The sequence below is a fragment of the Nipponia nippon genome, unplaced genomic scaffold (assembly GCF_047370975.1).
Source record: "Nipponia nippon isolate SJK-2023a ecotype South Korea unplaced genomic scaffold, ASM4737097v1 scaffold_55, whole genome shotgun sequence".
Taxonomy (NCBI): Eukaryota; Metazoa; Chordata; class Aves; order Pelecaniformes; family Threskiornithidae; genus Nipponia; species Nipponia nippon.
In genome coordinates, this window is record NW_028262375.1 from 168,791 (window position 1) to 183,396 (window position 14,606).

The 14,606-nt window shown below is 73.7% G+C and overlaps 1 protein-coding gene across 1 annotated transcript; it reads left to right on the top strand.

Moving 5' to 3' along the window:
• The first annotated feature begins 603 nt into the window (after positions 1 to 603).
• On the top strand, positions 604 to 12,378 carry EHBP1L1 (EH domain binding protein 1 like 1). Its single transcript, XM_087735302.1, is given in 18 exon segments — positions 604 to 842; positions 2,763 to 2,820; positions 3,454 to 3,549; positions 3,970 to 4,023; positions 4,819 to 5,006; positions 5,709 to 5,851; positions 6,327 to 6,391; positions 6,393 to 6,402; positions 6,469 to 6,575; positions 7,027 to 7,175; positions 7,782 to 7,830; positions 7,915 to 9,283; positions 9,572 to 9,583; positions 10,257 to 10,661; positions 11,200 to 11,299; positions 11,374 to 11,447; positions 11,812 to 11,926; positions 12,002 to 12,378. Coding segments are annotated over 18 exon segments (3,186 nt in total). The 5' UTR covers positions 604 to 738; the 3' UTR covers positions 12,090 to 12,378.
• Positions 12,379 to 14,606: the final 2,228 nt, after the last annotated feature.

A 14,606-nucleotide genomic window follows, 5' to 3' on the forward strand; every position in this document is an offset into this window, starting at 1 on the left:
CGGGGGGTGGCTATATGGCCAGAGGAGGGGCATATACGGCCCGAGGGGGGTATATACGGCCCGAGGAGTGGCTATATGGCCAGAGGAGGGGCATATACGGCCCGAGGAGGGGTATATACGGCCCGAGGAGTGCCTATACGGCCTGAGGAGGGGTATATACGGCCCGAGGAGGGGTATATACGGCCCGGGGGGTGGCTATATGGCCCGAGGAGGGGTATATACAGCCCGAGGAGTGGCTATGCGGCCCGAGGAGGGGTATATACAGCCCAAGGAGGGCATATATGGCCCGATGAGGGGCATATATGGCCCGGGGGGGTGGCTATATGGCCCGAGGAGTGGCTATACGGCCCGAGGAGCAGTATATACGGCCCAAGGAGGGGCATATACGGCCCGGGGGGGGTATATACGGCATGAGGAGTGGCTATACAGCCCGGGGGGGGCATATACGGCCCGAGGAGTGGCTATACGGCCCGGGGGGGCATATACGACCCGAGGAGGGGCATATACGGCCCGGGGGGGCATCTATGGCCCGGGGGGGAAGCTCCTCCCGCCGGCTCCGGTTTCCTGCCCGGGCGGGGCCGGGCGGGGGGGGGCGGCCCCGGAGCTCTCGGCAGCGGGACCCGATCCCGTCCCGGCGGCGCTGCGGGGCGCGGGGGGGCCCGTGGGGCGCGGGGGGTCCCCGTGGGGTGCGGGGGTCCCCGTGGGCGGGGTGCCCCGGGGGGGGGCCCGGGGGGGGCCATGGGGTCGGTGTGGAAGCGGCTGCAGCGGGCGGGGAAGCGGGCGGCCAAGGTGCGGTTCGTGGCCTCCTTGGAGGAGCTGCTGGTGGAGGGGGGCAGGAGCTGGTGAGTGACCCCCGGGACCCCCCGGGACCCCAAATCCCCCCGGGACCCCAAATCCCCCGGGACCCCCCCCCCCCGGGACCCCCGGGACCCCAAATCCCCCCGGGACCCCTCCGGACCCCAGATCCCCCCGGGACCCCCTCCCCGGACCCCCCGGGACCCCAGATCTCCCCGGGACCCCTCCGGGACCCCCCAGGAACCCCCGGGACCCCAGATCCCCCCGGGACCCCCCGGACCCCCGGGACCCCCCCAGATCCCCCGGGACCCCCCCGACCCCAAATCCCTCCTGGACCCCCCCCCGGGACCCCCGATTCCCCCGGGACCCCCGTCGGGACCCTCCCGGGACCCCCCGATTCCCCCGGGACCCCCTGATCCCCTCGGCACCTCCTGGCGAACCCCAGATCCCCCCCAGACCCCCCGGGACCCCCCGGGGCCCCCAGAGCCCCCCGATGCCCCCCGGGACCCCCGGGACCCCCCGATCCCCCTTGGAACCCCAAGGACCCCCCCCGGGACCCCCCGGACCGACCCGGGACCCCCTGGGGGGGGTCGGGGTCCCTATGGGGGGGTCCCTATAGGGGGTCCCCCCCTCGCCCCCCCCGCGGCCCCGCCTCCGGCCCCGCCACCGGTTTCGTTTTGAGTCAAAAATGCCCATAAATGGGGCCGGGGCGGGAAACGGCGGCTCCGGCGCCAAAAATAGACCGGGGGGGGGGAGGACAGGGCCCCCCGCCCCCGCCCCCCGCCCCCGCCCCCCCCTCCCCGCCGGGGGTGTCCGGTTTCCCCTCCCCCCCCCCGGGGGGGGCTAAACTTAGCCCTGCCCCCCCGCCCCGGGGCCCCCCCACCTGCCCGGGGGGGGGGGGGATGGGGGGGGGGGGGAGGGGGGCCCCGCGCGGGGGGAGGGGTCTCCTGCCCCATGGCCCCCCCCTCCCCCCCCGTGGGGCGCGGCCCCGCGGCCTTGAGCAACGTGGGGTGACTCACGGGGGGGGGGCAGGGCCGTGGGGCGGGGGGGGCACAGGGTCCATGCGGGGCTGCTATAGGGGCTGCCATAGGGGCTGCTATGGGGTCAGTATGGGGCTGCCATAGGGCTGCTATAGGGCCTGCTATTGGGGCTGCTGTGGGGTCAGTATAGGGCTGCTATAGGGGCTGCTATAGGGGTGCGATGGGGTCAGTATGGGGCTGCCATAGGCCTGCTATTGGGGCTGCTGTGGGGCTGCTATAGGGGCTGCCATAGGGGCTGCTATGGGGTCAGGATAGGGCTGCCATAGGGGCTGCCATAGGGGCTGCTATGGGGCTGCTATAGGGGCTGCTGTGGGGCTGCTATAGGGGTGTGATGGGGTCAGTATAGGGGCTGCCGTAGGGGCTGCTATGGAGCCAGTATAGGGGCTGCCACAGGGGTGCGATGAGGTCAGTGTAGGATTGCTATAGGGGTTGCTATAGGGGCTGCCATAGGGGTGCGATGGGGTCAGTATGGGGCTGCTATAGGGGCTGCGGTGGGGTCAGTATAGGGGTTGCTATGCGGACTGTAACGGGCCTAGTATGGAGTGCAATAGGGCAGCTATAGGGGCTGCTATAGGGGCGCGATGGGGTCAGTATAGGGGCTGCAGTGGGGCTGCTATAGGGGCTGCAAGGGAATCAGTACAGGGGCCGCCATAGGGCTCCCATAGGGCTCCCATAGGGCTCCTATAGGGGCTGCCCGGGGCTGTGGGCGGGGGCCGCTGCCGTTATCTGTGGGGCGGCCCCACGGCCCCACCCTGCGCCCATGGGCGTGGGGCTGGGGGGCCACCGAGGGGCTCGGGTGGCCACCGAGGGGCTGGGGGGCCACTGAGGGGCTCGGGGGGCTACCATGGGGCTGGGTGGCCACCGTGAGGCTGGGGGGGCCACTGAGGGGCTGGGGGGCCACCGTGCCTGACCCCCCCGGCCCCCCAGGCAGCCGGACAAACTCACCGTCGTCTGGACCAGGCGCAACCGACGGGTGTGCTCCAAGGTGGGCCGGGGGGTCTATGGGGGTCCTGGGGGGCTGGGGGGGGGGGGCTGGGGGGGGGCTGGGGGGGGTCCAGGGGGGTCTATGGGGGTCCCGGGGGCTGGGGGGTCCACGGGGGTCTGGGGGGGTCCAGGGGGGTCTATGGGGGTCCGGGGGGCCTATGGGGGTCCACGGGGGGCCGGGGGGTCTACTGGGGTCCGGGGGGTCCATGTGGGGCCGGGGGGGTCCATGGGGGTCCGGGGGGGTCTATGGGGGTCCGGGGGGGCCTATGGGTGTCCACGGGGGGCCGGGGGGGGGTCTACTGGGGTCCGGGGGGTCCATGGGGGTCTATGGGGGTCCGGGGGGCCTATGGGGGTCCACGGGGGGCCGGGGGGGTCTACTGGGGGCCGGGGGGGTCCATGTGGGGCCGGGGGGGTCTATGGCGGTCCGGGGGGGGTCTATGGGGGTCCATGTGGGTCTGGGGGGTGCACGGGGGGCTGCGGGGCTCTGTGGGGGGCCGGGAGGGTCCACGTGGGGCTGGGGGGGACCAGGGGTGTCTATGGGGGTCCGTGGGGATCCACGGGGGTCCGGGGGGGGGGGGTCCGGGGGGGTGTCCGGGGGGGGGTCCCGGGGGGCGGGGGCTGACGGGGGGTGCAGCCCCACAGCTGGCAGCCCGGCATCGAGAACCCCTACCGGGGGATGGTCGTCTGGGTGGTCCCCGAGAGCCTCGAGGTCGTCGTCACCCTCTACCGGGTGCGTCCCCCCCCCGCCGGGTCCCCCCCCACTCGGGTCCCCTCCTGCAGGGTCCCCACTCGTGTCCCCTCCCCTGGGGTCCCCACTCGGGTCCCCTCCTGCAGGGTCGCCACTCGTGTCCCCTCTCATGGGGTCCCCACTCGTGTCCCCTCACGCACGTCGCCTCGCACGGGGGTCCCCACTCGTGTCCCCTCTCCTGGGGTCCCCACTCGTGTCCCCCCCCCCACTCGTGTCCCCTCCTGCAGGGTCCCCACTCGTGTCCCCTCTCATGGGGTCCCCACTCGTGTCCCCTCATGCACGTCCCCTCCCCTGGGGTCCCCACTCGTGTCCCCCCCCCCCCACTCGTGTCCCCTCCCCGGGGTCCCCCCTCGTGTCCCCTCGCATGTGCGGTGTCCCCTCACGCCCCCCCGCCCCCCCCAGGACCCCCCCGCCCCCACCTACGATGACAAGGAGTGGACCTTCCTCATCGAGAACGTGAGTGGGGGGCGCCCGGATGCCTGGGTGCCGGGGTCCCCCCCCCCGGGGGTCCCTGTGGGGGGATGTGGGGTCCCCATGGGGGTACCTGCGTCAGGGTGGGGGTCCCCGGGGTGATGGGGGGGGGTCCCTGGGGTGATGGGGGGCCCCTGGGTGGATGGGGGCCTCCTGGGGTGATGGGGGTGCTGCAGGGGGTCCCCTGGGGCAATGGGGGTCCCACTGGGGGTCCCCTGGGTGGATGGGGGTCCCCTGGGGTGATGAGGGTCCTGTTGGGGATCCCCTGGGTGATAGGGGTCCCCTGGGGGTCCCCTGGGGCAATGGGGGTCCCACTGGGGGTCCCCTGGGTGGATGGGGGTCCCCTGGGGTGATGAGGGTCCTGCTGGGGGTCCCCTGGGTGATAGGGGTCCCCTGGGGGTCCCCTGGGGCAATGGGGGTCCCACTGGGGGTCCCCTGGGTGGATGGGGGTCCCCCAGGGCGATGGGGGTCCTGCTGGGGGTCCCCTGGGTGAATGGGGGTCCCCTGGGGTGATGAGGGTCCTGTTGGGGATCCCCTGGGTGATAGGGGTCCCCTGGGGGTCCCCTGGGGCAATGGGGGTCCCACTCGGGGTCCCCTGGGGTGATGGGGGTCCCCCAGGGCGATGGGTGTCCTGCTGGGGGTCCCCTGGGTGATAGGGGTCCCCTGGGGGTCCCCTGGGGTGATGGGGGTCCCCCTGGGTGGATGGGGGTGCTGCCAGGGGTCCGTGGGGTGACGGGGGTCCCCGGGGTCGTCGTCGGCTGACCCCCCCCGTCCCCCCAGGAGTCGCGGGGACGGCGCTCGGTGGTGGCGGGGGCACCGCTGGACCTGGGGCGCCTGGCGGGCCCCGCGGCGGCGGGGGGGACCCCCCTCTCCCTCGCCCTCTCCCTGCGGCCCCGCTCGCGCAAGGTGGCGGCCGCCAGCCTGCGCCTGCGCCTCAGCGCCCGCGTCCTGCACGAGGGGCACCCCACGTGAGCGGGGGCACGCGGGGGGCTCGGGGACGCGGGGGGCTGGGGGACCTTGTGGGGGGCTGGGGGGCGGGGGGCCAGGGAGGGGCTGGGGGTGCTGGGGACACAGGGGACATTAGGGGGGTCTTGGGGACACTGAGCACTGGGGGGACCTTGGGGACATTGGGGTCTTGGGGACCTTGGGGTCTTGGGGCCAGGGAGGGGCTGGGGGTGCTGGGGACACAGGGGACATTAGGGGGGTCTTGGGGACACTGAGCATGGGGGGACATTGGGGTCTTGGGAACCTTGGGGACTTGGGGGTCTTGGGGACATGGAGGGGCTGGGGGTGCCAGGGACGTGGGGGACATTAGGGGGGTCTTGGGGACACTGAGCATGGGGGGACATGGGGCTCTTGGAGACATTAAGGGGATCTTGGGGACACGGAAGGGGTGATGGGGACATCGGGGGAACAGGGGGTCCTGGGGACACTGGGGGTGTCGGGGGCAGTGAGGGGGCATTGGGGACGCTGGCAGGGGGACACGGGGGATGGGGGGACACGGGGGACCCGTTGGGGACATTGGGGGGGGATGTTGGGGACCCGCTGGAGGGGGACATTGGGGACAAGGGGGGGGTGTTGGGGACCAGGGACATGGGGGACGCACTGGGGCCGTGGGAGGGGGGACGCTGGGGACACTTGGGGACACTTGGGGACACGCGCGTCCCCAGGGAGGAGGACATGCAGAGCGTGGCCAGCCTGCTGAGCCGCCCGGGGGAGGTGGCCGACCTGGGGGACTTCGAGAGCGACCCCGAGGAGGAGGAGGAGGAGAGGGGGGGGCCGCGGCGGGGGGACACCCCCCCTGCCCCCCGAGGTGGGACCCTGCGCTGGCCCCAGCCCCCCAACTCTGTCCCCAAACCCCCCCCAATTTGTCCCCAAATCCCTCACTCTGTCCCCAACCCCCCCCACTTTGTCCCCAACCCCCTGCTCTGTCCCCAAACCCCCCACTCTGTCCCCAACCCCCCCACTTTGTCCCCAACCCCCTGCTCTGTCCCCAAACCCCCACTCACTCCCCACCCCCCCCACTTTCTCCCCCACCCCCTGCTCTGTCCCCAACCCCCCCCACTCTGTCCCCAACCCCCCCACTTTGTCCCCAACCCCCTGCTCTGTCCCCAAACCCCCCACTCTGTCCCCAACCCCCCCACTTTGTCCCCAAACGCCCGCTCTGTCCCCAACCCCCCCTCTGTCCCCAACCCCCCTCTGTCCCCTAAGCACTCTGTGCCCCCCAAGCCATGGGGGTGCGGGGGGGTGTCCATCCCTGACCCCGCCCCCCCCCCCCCCCCCCCCAGATTCCCCCCGGGAGCTGCAGGTGCTGGTGGAGGAGGAGGAGGAGGAGGAAGAGCCGGGGGGCCCCCCCGGGCAGAGGTGGGTCCCTGGGGGGGGGGAGCGGGACCCCCGGCCCCCCCAGGCCCTGACCTTCCTCTCCCCCAGGCCCCCCCGTGGAGGAGGTCGACGACGGGGGCCCCCCCAAACCGGGACCACAGGGGGACCCCCCAAACCCTGGGGGACACCCGCCCCCCCCCTCCCAAATAACCACGGTGAGGGGGGCCGGGGGGGTCTGGGGTCACCCTGGGGGGCTTGGGGACCCCCGGGGGGGGCATATGGGCAGCTCAGGGACCCTGTGCATGGGTGGGGGGTTCCCAGGGTGCTGGGGGGTCCCATATGGGCTGGGGGGTCTCAGGGACCCCACGCATGGGTTGGGGGTCCCATATGGGCTGGGGGGCGGGGCTCAGGGACCCCACGCATGGGTGGGGGTCCCATATGGGCTGGGCGGAGCTCAGGGACCCCACGCATGGGTGGGGGGTCCCATATGGGCTGGGGGGTCTGGGGACCCTGTGCATGGGTGGGGGGGTCCCATATGGGCTGGGGGGGGTCTGGGGACCCCCCGCGTGGGCTGGGGGGGGGCATTGGGACCCCACGCTTGGTCGGGGGGGGTCCCCCCCCTTTCTGGGGGTCTCTCGGGGCGGGGGTGCTGATGGTGGCCGCCAGCCCCCCCCCGGGGGTAGTGGGGCGCTGCTGGCCTGGTGCCAGGCGGCCACGGCCGGGTATCGGGGCGTCCGCGTCACCAACTTCAGCACCTCCTGGCGCAGCGGCCTGGCCTTCTGCGCCCTCCTGCACCGCCACTGTCCCCAGCTGCTGTGAGCCCGGGGGGGCACGGGGGGGACACGGGGGGGACACGGGGGACATGGGGTGGGGACCTGGAGGTGCCCTGGGGGGGACATGGGGGCACCCTGGGGACATGGGGACACCCTGGGGGGTGATAGGGACACCTGGGGGGGACATGGGGGCACCCTGGGGACATGGGGACACCCGGGGGGGGACATGGGGACACCCTGGGGACATGGGGGCACCCTGGGGGGTGATGGGGACACCTGGGGGGGGGACATGGGGACACCCTGGGGACATGGGGACACCCTGGGGATGTGGGAGATGCCCTGGGGGGGACATGGGGACACCCTGGGGACATGGGGACCCCCGGGGGGGGACATGGGGACACCCTGGGGACATGGGGGCACCCTGGGGACACCCAGGGAGGGGGCACATGGGGACAGGGCACCCTGGGGACATATGGGCATCCTGGGGACACCCATGGCGGGGGGGTGGGGGAGACACCTTGGGGTCGTGTGGGGACACCCAAGGGTCGTGTGGGGTCACCGGGGTCACCCTGGGGACAGGGGGGGGGACACCCCACCCTGGGGACCCCCGAAGGGACCAGGGTCCCCTGTGCCCCCCCCCCCCCCCAGCAACTACGAGGCTCTGGACCCCCTCGACATCAGGGGCAACAACAAACTGGTGAGTGGGGGGCGGGGGGGAGGGGGGCGCGGGGGGCCCCAGGGTGGCGCCCCCCCCCCAGCCCCACCCTGTGGCCCCCCCCAGGCTTTCGACGCCTTCTCGGCGCTGGGCGTCCCGCGGCTGCTGGATCCGGCCGATCTGGTGCAGCCGCCGGTGCCGGACAGGCTGGGGGTGATGACCTACCTCAGCCAGGTGCGCGCCCGCCTGCAGCCCCCCCCGGGGCCCCCCCCCGGCACCGGCCAGCGGGGGGCACCCCCGGACCCCCGGCACGGCACCCCCGAGGGGGGGCCCCCATGGACACCCCCGGACCCCCGGCACGGCACCCCTGAGGGGGGACCCCTGGGGGCACCCCTGGACCCCCAGGTTGGCTCCATCGAGGGGGGGCCCCCATGGACACCCCCAGACCCCCAGTGTTGCACCCCCGAGGGGGGACCCCCAGGGCCCCCCCCGGACCCCCAGCTCAGCACCCCAGAGCGGGGACCCCCGGGGGCACCCCCAGACCCCCGGCACGGCACCCCTGAGGGGGGACCCCTGGGGGCACCCCCGGACCCCCAGCGTGGCTCCATCGGGGGGGGGCCCCCAGGGCCCCCCCCGGACCCCCAGCTCAGCACCCCAGAGCAGGGCCCCCCAGGGCCCCCCCCGGACCCCCAGCTCAGCACCGCAGAGCAGGGACCCCCAGGGCCCCCCCCGGACCCCCAGCACGGCACCCCCGAGGGGGGACCCCTGGGGGCACCCCCAGACCCCCAGCACGGCACCCCCGAGGGGGGGCCCCCATGGACACCCCCGGACCCCCAGCGTGGCTCCATCGAGGGGGGGCCCCCATGGACACCCCCGGACCCCCAGCGCAGCGCTGGCCAGGGGGGCCCCCCCCGGACATCCAGCTCAGCACCACTGATGTGGGGCCCCCCCGGACCCCCCCGGACCCCCGGCTCGGCACCGTTGAGGGGGGGGCCCCCTTGGACCCCCAGTGCGGCACCGCTAATGGGGAGCCCCCCCGGGCCCCCCCGGGCCCCCGGCTTGGCTCTGTCGAGGGGGGGGCCCCCTCAGACCCCCAGACTGCCTCCATCGAGGGGGGGCCCTCCTCGGACCCCCAGCTCGGCACCGTCGAGGGGGGGCCCCCCTCAGAGCCCCGGCCCAGCACCACTAATGGGGGCCCCCCCCGGACCCCCCCACACCCACGGCTCGGCACTGGCCAGGGGGGGTCCCCAGCAGACCCCCAGCTCGGCGCCATTGAGGGGGGGCCCTCCCCGGACCCCCAGCTCAGCACCACTGATGGGGGGCCCCCCCGGACCCCCCCGGCCCCCCAGCTCGGCTCCATCGGGGGGGGGCCCCCGAGCCCCCCCCGGCCCCCCAGCTCGGCCCCATGCAGGAGGGGCCCCCCCAGGCCCCCCACCGTCCGGGGGGGGCAGGGCGGCAGCGGCGAAGGACGCGGGGCCCGGGCCCCCCCGGGGACGCTGCTGCCCCCCCCGCCTGCGCCGCCCCCCCGGGGGCCCCCCGGCCCCACGCCCCCCCCGCACCAAGACCCTCGCCCACCTGCGCGACGCCGACCTGCTGCGGAGACGGCGCTCGGGGCGACGCGGGGACCCCCCCGGTGAGACCCCCCCCCGAGACCCCCTTGTTATTGTAGGGTCTGCCCTAATGGCGGGGGGGGCTGTTATTGTAGGGTCTGCCCTAATGCTGGCCCCCCCCGGTTTTGTCGCCCCCCCGTGTGGGGGTCCCTGACACCCCCCCCTCTCCCCAGGGTACCGGGGAGGTGGGGCCCCCCCCCGCGGCCCCCCCAGCCCAGCCCCCCCCCCCGGCCGACCCCCCCCCCGGGCCCCGGGCCCTGGAGGAGGGGGCACCGGGAAGGGGACATGGGGACACGGGGGGACGGGGGGGGGGGACACATGGGGGGGAGGGAGGCGGTGGGGGGGGACATGGGACAAGGTGGGGACATGGGGAGACGGACACATGGGGGGACACTGGGTGGGATGGGGACACGGGAGGGCAGGGGGACATGGGGGGACATGGGGACACGGGGGGGACACGGGACGAGGGGGGGACACGGGTGGGATGGGGTGGGAGAAGGACACGGGGGGACGGGGACGTGGGACAAGGCGGGATGGGGACACAGGGAGTGGGATGGGGGACACTGGGGACGTGTCCGTGCCCTGCTGGTGGCAGTGGCTGCGGGGTGGGGGCTGTCAGAGGGCCCTGGGGACACTGGGGACACTGGGGACGTGTCCGTGCCCTGCTGGTGGAGTGGCTGCGGGGTGGGGGCTGTCAGAGGGCCCTGGGGACACTGGGGACATTGGGGACGTGTCCGTGGCGGGTTGGTGGCAGTGGCTGCGGGGTGGGGGCTGTCAGAGGGCCCTGGGGACACTGGGGACATTGGGGACGTGTCCGTGGCGGGTTGGTGGCAGCGGCTGCGGGGTGGGGGCCATCAGGGGGCCCTGGGGACACTGGGGACACTGGGGACGTGTCCGTGGCGGGTTGGTGGCAGTGGCTGCGGGGTGGGGGCCATCAGGGGGCCGTGGGGACACTGGGGACATCGGGGACACTGGGGACATTGGGGACGTGTCCGTGGTGGGTTGGTGGCAGCGGCTGCGGGGCCATCGGGGGGACGCTGGGGACGCCGGGGACGGGGGGGACAGGGCCTTTCCCACCGGTGGCAGCGGCTGCGGGGCCGTGGGGGGGACAGCGGGGCCATGTCGTGTCCCGGCGGTGGCAGCGGCTGCGTGACACCGGCCAGTTCGTGGTGGCGGAGCTGGCGGCGCTGGAGCGGGAGCAGGCGCGGGTGGACGCCCGGGCCGTCACCCTGGAGCGGGAGCTGCGCGGCCTCATGCAGTCGGGTACGGGGACGCGGGGACCCGCTGGGGACGTGGGGACCCCCCCGGGGACACGGGGACCCCGCTTGGGGACATGGGGTCCCACTGGAGACACGGGGACCCCACAGGGGACACGGGGACCCCACCTGGGACATGGCGTGGGGGAAGCATGGGGAGGGGGGCACGGCAAGGGGACGTGGGGATGGGGACACGGGGACATGGGGACACGGGGATGGCACAGTGTGTCCTCATGTCCCCTGTGTCCCCCCGTGTCCCCATGTCCCCCCATGTCCCCCATGTCCCCTGTATCCCCATGCCCCCTGTCCCCCCCATGTCCCCCCATGTTCCCATGCCCCCCCGTCCCCCCCATGCCCCCCATGTCCCCCCCATGTCCCTGTGTCCCCCCATGTCCCTGTGTCCCCCCATGTCCCCATGCCCCCCCATGTCCCCCCCATGTTCCCATGCCCCCTGTCCCCCCGTGTCCCCGTGTCCCACCATGTTCCCGCCCATGTCCCCATGCCCCCTGTCCCCCCATGTCCCCCATGTCCCCGTGTCCCCCCAGGCGCGGACCCCACGCGGGAGGAGCAGCTGATCCAGGAATGGTTCTCGCTGGTCAACCAGAAGAACGCGCTGCTGCGGCGGCAGGACCAGCTCCAGCTGCTGTGAGGGGCCGCGGGGGTCCCTGTCCCCCCCCGGGGGGTGACAGCCCCGGTGACGCCCCGTGTCCCCCGCGCAGGGCCGAGGAGCAGGACCTGGAGCGGCGCTTCGAGCTGCTGAGCCGGGAGCTGCGGGCGATGCTGGCCACCGAGGGTGGGTGGGGGACACGGGGGGACACGGGGGGACGGGACCCCCGGGCTGGGGACACGCCAGGGCTGGGGACCCCCTGGGCTGGGGACAACGGGGCTTTGGGTTCCCCCTGGCTTTGGGGACCCCCCCCTGCTTTGGGGACCTCACTGGGGTTGGGGACCCTCTGGGCTGGGGACAACCGGGCTTTGGGGACCCCCTGGGCTTGGGGCAGCCTGGTTTTGGGGACCCCCTGGCTTTGGGGACCCCCTGGTTTGGGGACAGCCTGGTTTTGGGGACCCTCTGGGTGTGGGGACCCTCCTGGGGACGCCCCCTGGGATTTGGGGTCCCCCTCCCTCACCCCCCCCCCCCGTTGTTCCCCCCGCCCCAGACTGGCTGAAATCCTCAGCCCAGCGCCAGCGGGAGCAGCTGCTACTGGAGGAACTGGTGTCACTGGTGAACCAGCGGGACCAGCTGGTGCGGGACCTGGACTGGCGCGAGCGGACGTGAGTGGGGTTGGGGGGTCCCGGGGGGTCCGGGGGGGTCCCGGGGCCCGGCCCCCCCTCACCCCCTCTCCGCAGGGCGCAGGAGGAGGACGCCCGCCTGGAGCGCGGCCTCGACCAGCGCCGCCGCAGATCCGCCCGCAGGGAGACCTGTCGCCTCGCCTGAGGGCCCCCCGGCCCCCCGCCACCCCTGGGACCCCCAGACCCCCCGGGACCCACCCAGGACCCCCCTGGGACCCACCCGGGACCCCCAGGGACCCTGGCACCCTCCGAGAGCCCCCCTGGGACCCCCAGACCCCTCCCAGGACCCCCTGGACCCCCCCAGACCCCCCCAGGGACCCTGGCACCCCCCAGGACCCCCCCTGGGGCCCCCAGACCCCACCAGGACCCCCCAAACCCCCCAGGACCCCCAGGGACCCTGGCACCCCCCAGGACCCCCCCCAGACCCCCCGGGGCCCCCAGGGGACCCCCCCCCCCCGGCGGCCGCTGGCACCTGGCAGCAATAAAGGTTTTATGTGTGGAGACGGATGGATGCTGGGGCTATAGGGGCTGGGGGGCTATAGGGGCTGGGTGCTGGGGCTATAGGGGCTGGGTGCTGGGGCTATAGGGGCTGGGGGGCCATAGGGGCTGGGTGCTGGGGCTATAGGGGCTGGGGGGCTATAGGGGCTGGGTGCTGGGGCTATAGGGGCTGGGGGGCCATAGGGGCTGGGTGCTGGGGCTATAGGGGCTGGGGGGCTATAGGGGCTGGGTGCTGGGGCTATAGGGGCTGGGGGGCGATAGGGGCTGGGTGGTGGGGCTAGAGGGGCTGGGGGGCCATAGGGGCTGGGTGCTGGGGCTATAGGGGCTGGGGGGCTATAGGGGCTGGGGGGCTATAGGGGCTGGGGGGCTATAGGGGCTGGGTGCTGGGGCTATAGGGGCTGGGGGGCTATAGGGGCTGGGTGCTGGGGCTATAGGGGCTGGGGGGCTATAGGGGCTGGGTGCTGGGGCTATAGGGGCTGGGGGGCCATAGGGGCTGGGTGCTGGGGCTATAGGGGCTGGGGGGCTATAGGGGCTGGGTGCTGGGGCTATAGGGGCTGGGGGGCTATAGGGGCTGGGTGCTGGGGCTATAGGGGCTGGGGGGCCATAGGGGCTGGGTGCTGGGGCTATAGGGGCTGGGGGGCTATAGGGGCTGGGTGCTGGGGCTATAGGGGCTGGGGGGCCATAGGGGCTGGGTGCTGGGGCTATAGGGGCTGGGGGGCTATAGGGGCTGGGTGCTGGGGCTATAGGGGCTGGGGGGCCATAGGGGCTGGGTGCTGGGGCTATAGGGGCTGGGGGGCTATAGGGGCTGGGGGGCTATAGGGGATGGGTGCTGGGGCTATAGGGGCTGGGGGGCTATAGGGGCTGGGTGCTGGGGCTATAGGGGCTGGGGGGCTATAGGGGCTGGGTGCTGGGGCTATAGGGGCTGGGGGGCCATAGGGGCTGGGTGCTGGGGCTATAGGGGCTGGGGGGCTATAGGGGCTGGGTGCTGGGGCTATAGGGGCTGGGGGGCTATAGGGGCTGGATGCTGGGGCTATAGGGGCTGGGGGGCTATAGGGGCTGGGTGCTGGGGCTATAGGGGCTGGGGGGCTATAGGGGCTGGGTGCTGGGGCTATAGGGGCTGGGGGGCCATAGGGGCTGGGTGCTGGGGCTATAGGGGCTGGGGGGCTATAGGGGCTGGGTGCTGGGGCTATAGGGGCTGGGGGGCCATAGGGGCTGGGTGCTGGGGCTATAGGGGCTGGGGGGCTATAGGGGCTGGGGGGCTATAGGGGCTGGGTGCTGGGGCTATAGGGGCTGGGGGGCTATAGGGGCTGGGTGCTGGGGCTATAGGGGCTGGGGGGCTATAGGGGCTGGGTGCTGGGGCTATAGGGGCTGGGGGGGCCATAGGGGCTGGGTGCTGGGGCTATAGGGGCTGGGGGGCCATAGGGGCTGGGTGCTGGGGCTATAGGGGCTGGGGGGCTATAGGGGCTGGGTGCTGGGGCTATAGGGGCTGGGGGGCTATAGGGGCTGGGTGCTGGGGCTATAGGGGCTGGGGGGCTATAGGGGCTGGGTGCTGGGGCTATAGGGGCTGGGGGGCTATAGGGGCTGGGTGCTGGGGCTATAGGGGCTGGGGGGCTATAGGGGCTGGGTGCTGGGGTTATAGGGGCTGGGGGGCCATGGGGGCGGGGTGCTGGGGCTATAGGGGCTGGGGGGCTATAGGGGCTGGGTGCTGGGGCTATAGGGGCTGGGGGCTATAGGGGATGGGTGCTGGGGCTATAGGGGCTGGGGGGCTATAGGGGATGGGTGCTGGGGCTATAGGAGCTGGGGGGCTATAGGGGCTGGGTGCTGGGGTTATAGGGCATGGGCTATAGGGGCTGGGGAGCAGCTATAGGGGATGGGGATGGGCTATAGGGGCTGGGGTGCTATAGGAGCTGGGAGCAGCTATAGGGGCTGGGGATGGGCTATAGGGGCTGGGGGAGCAGCTGTAGGGGCTGGGGCTGGGCTATAGGGGCTGGGAGCAGCTGTAGGGGCTGGGGGCTATAGGGGACGTGGCAAGGGGCCGTAGGGGCTGGGGGCTGTAGAGTCGCCACACACGGGCTGAGGCGGAAGGTTTTATTGCTGGGGGTCCCCAGCGCGTCGCCTCCCGGGGGGTCCAGTGTCACACGGGGGCGGGGAGGGGGACGGGGGA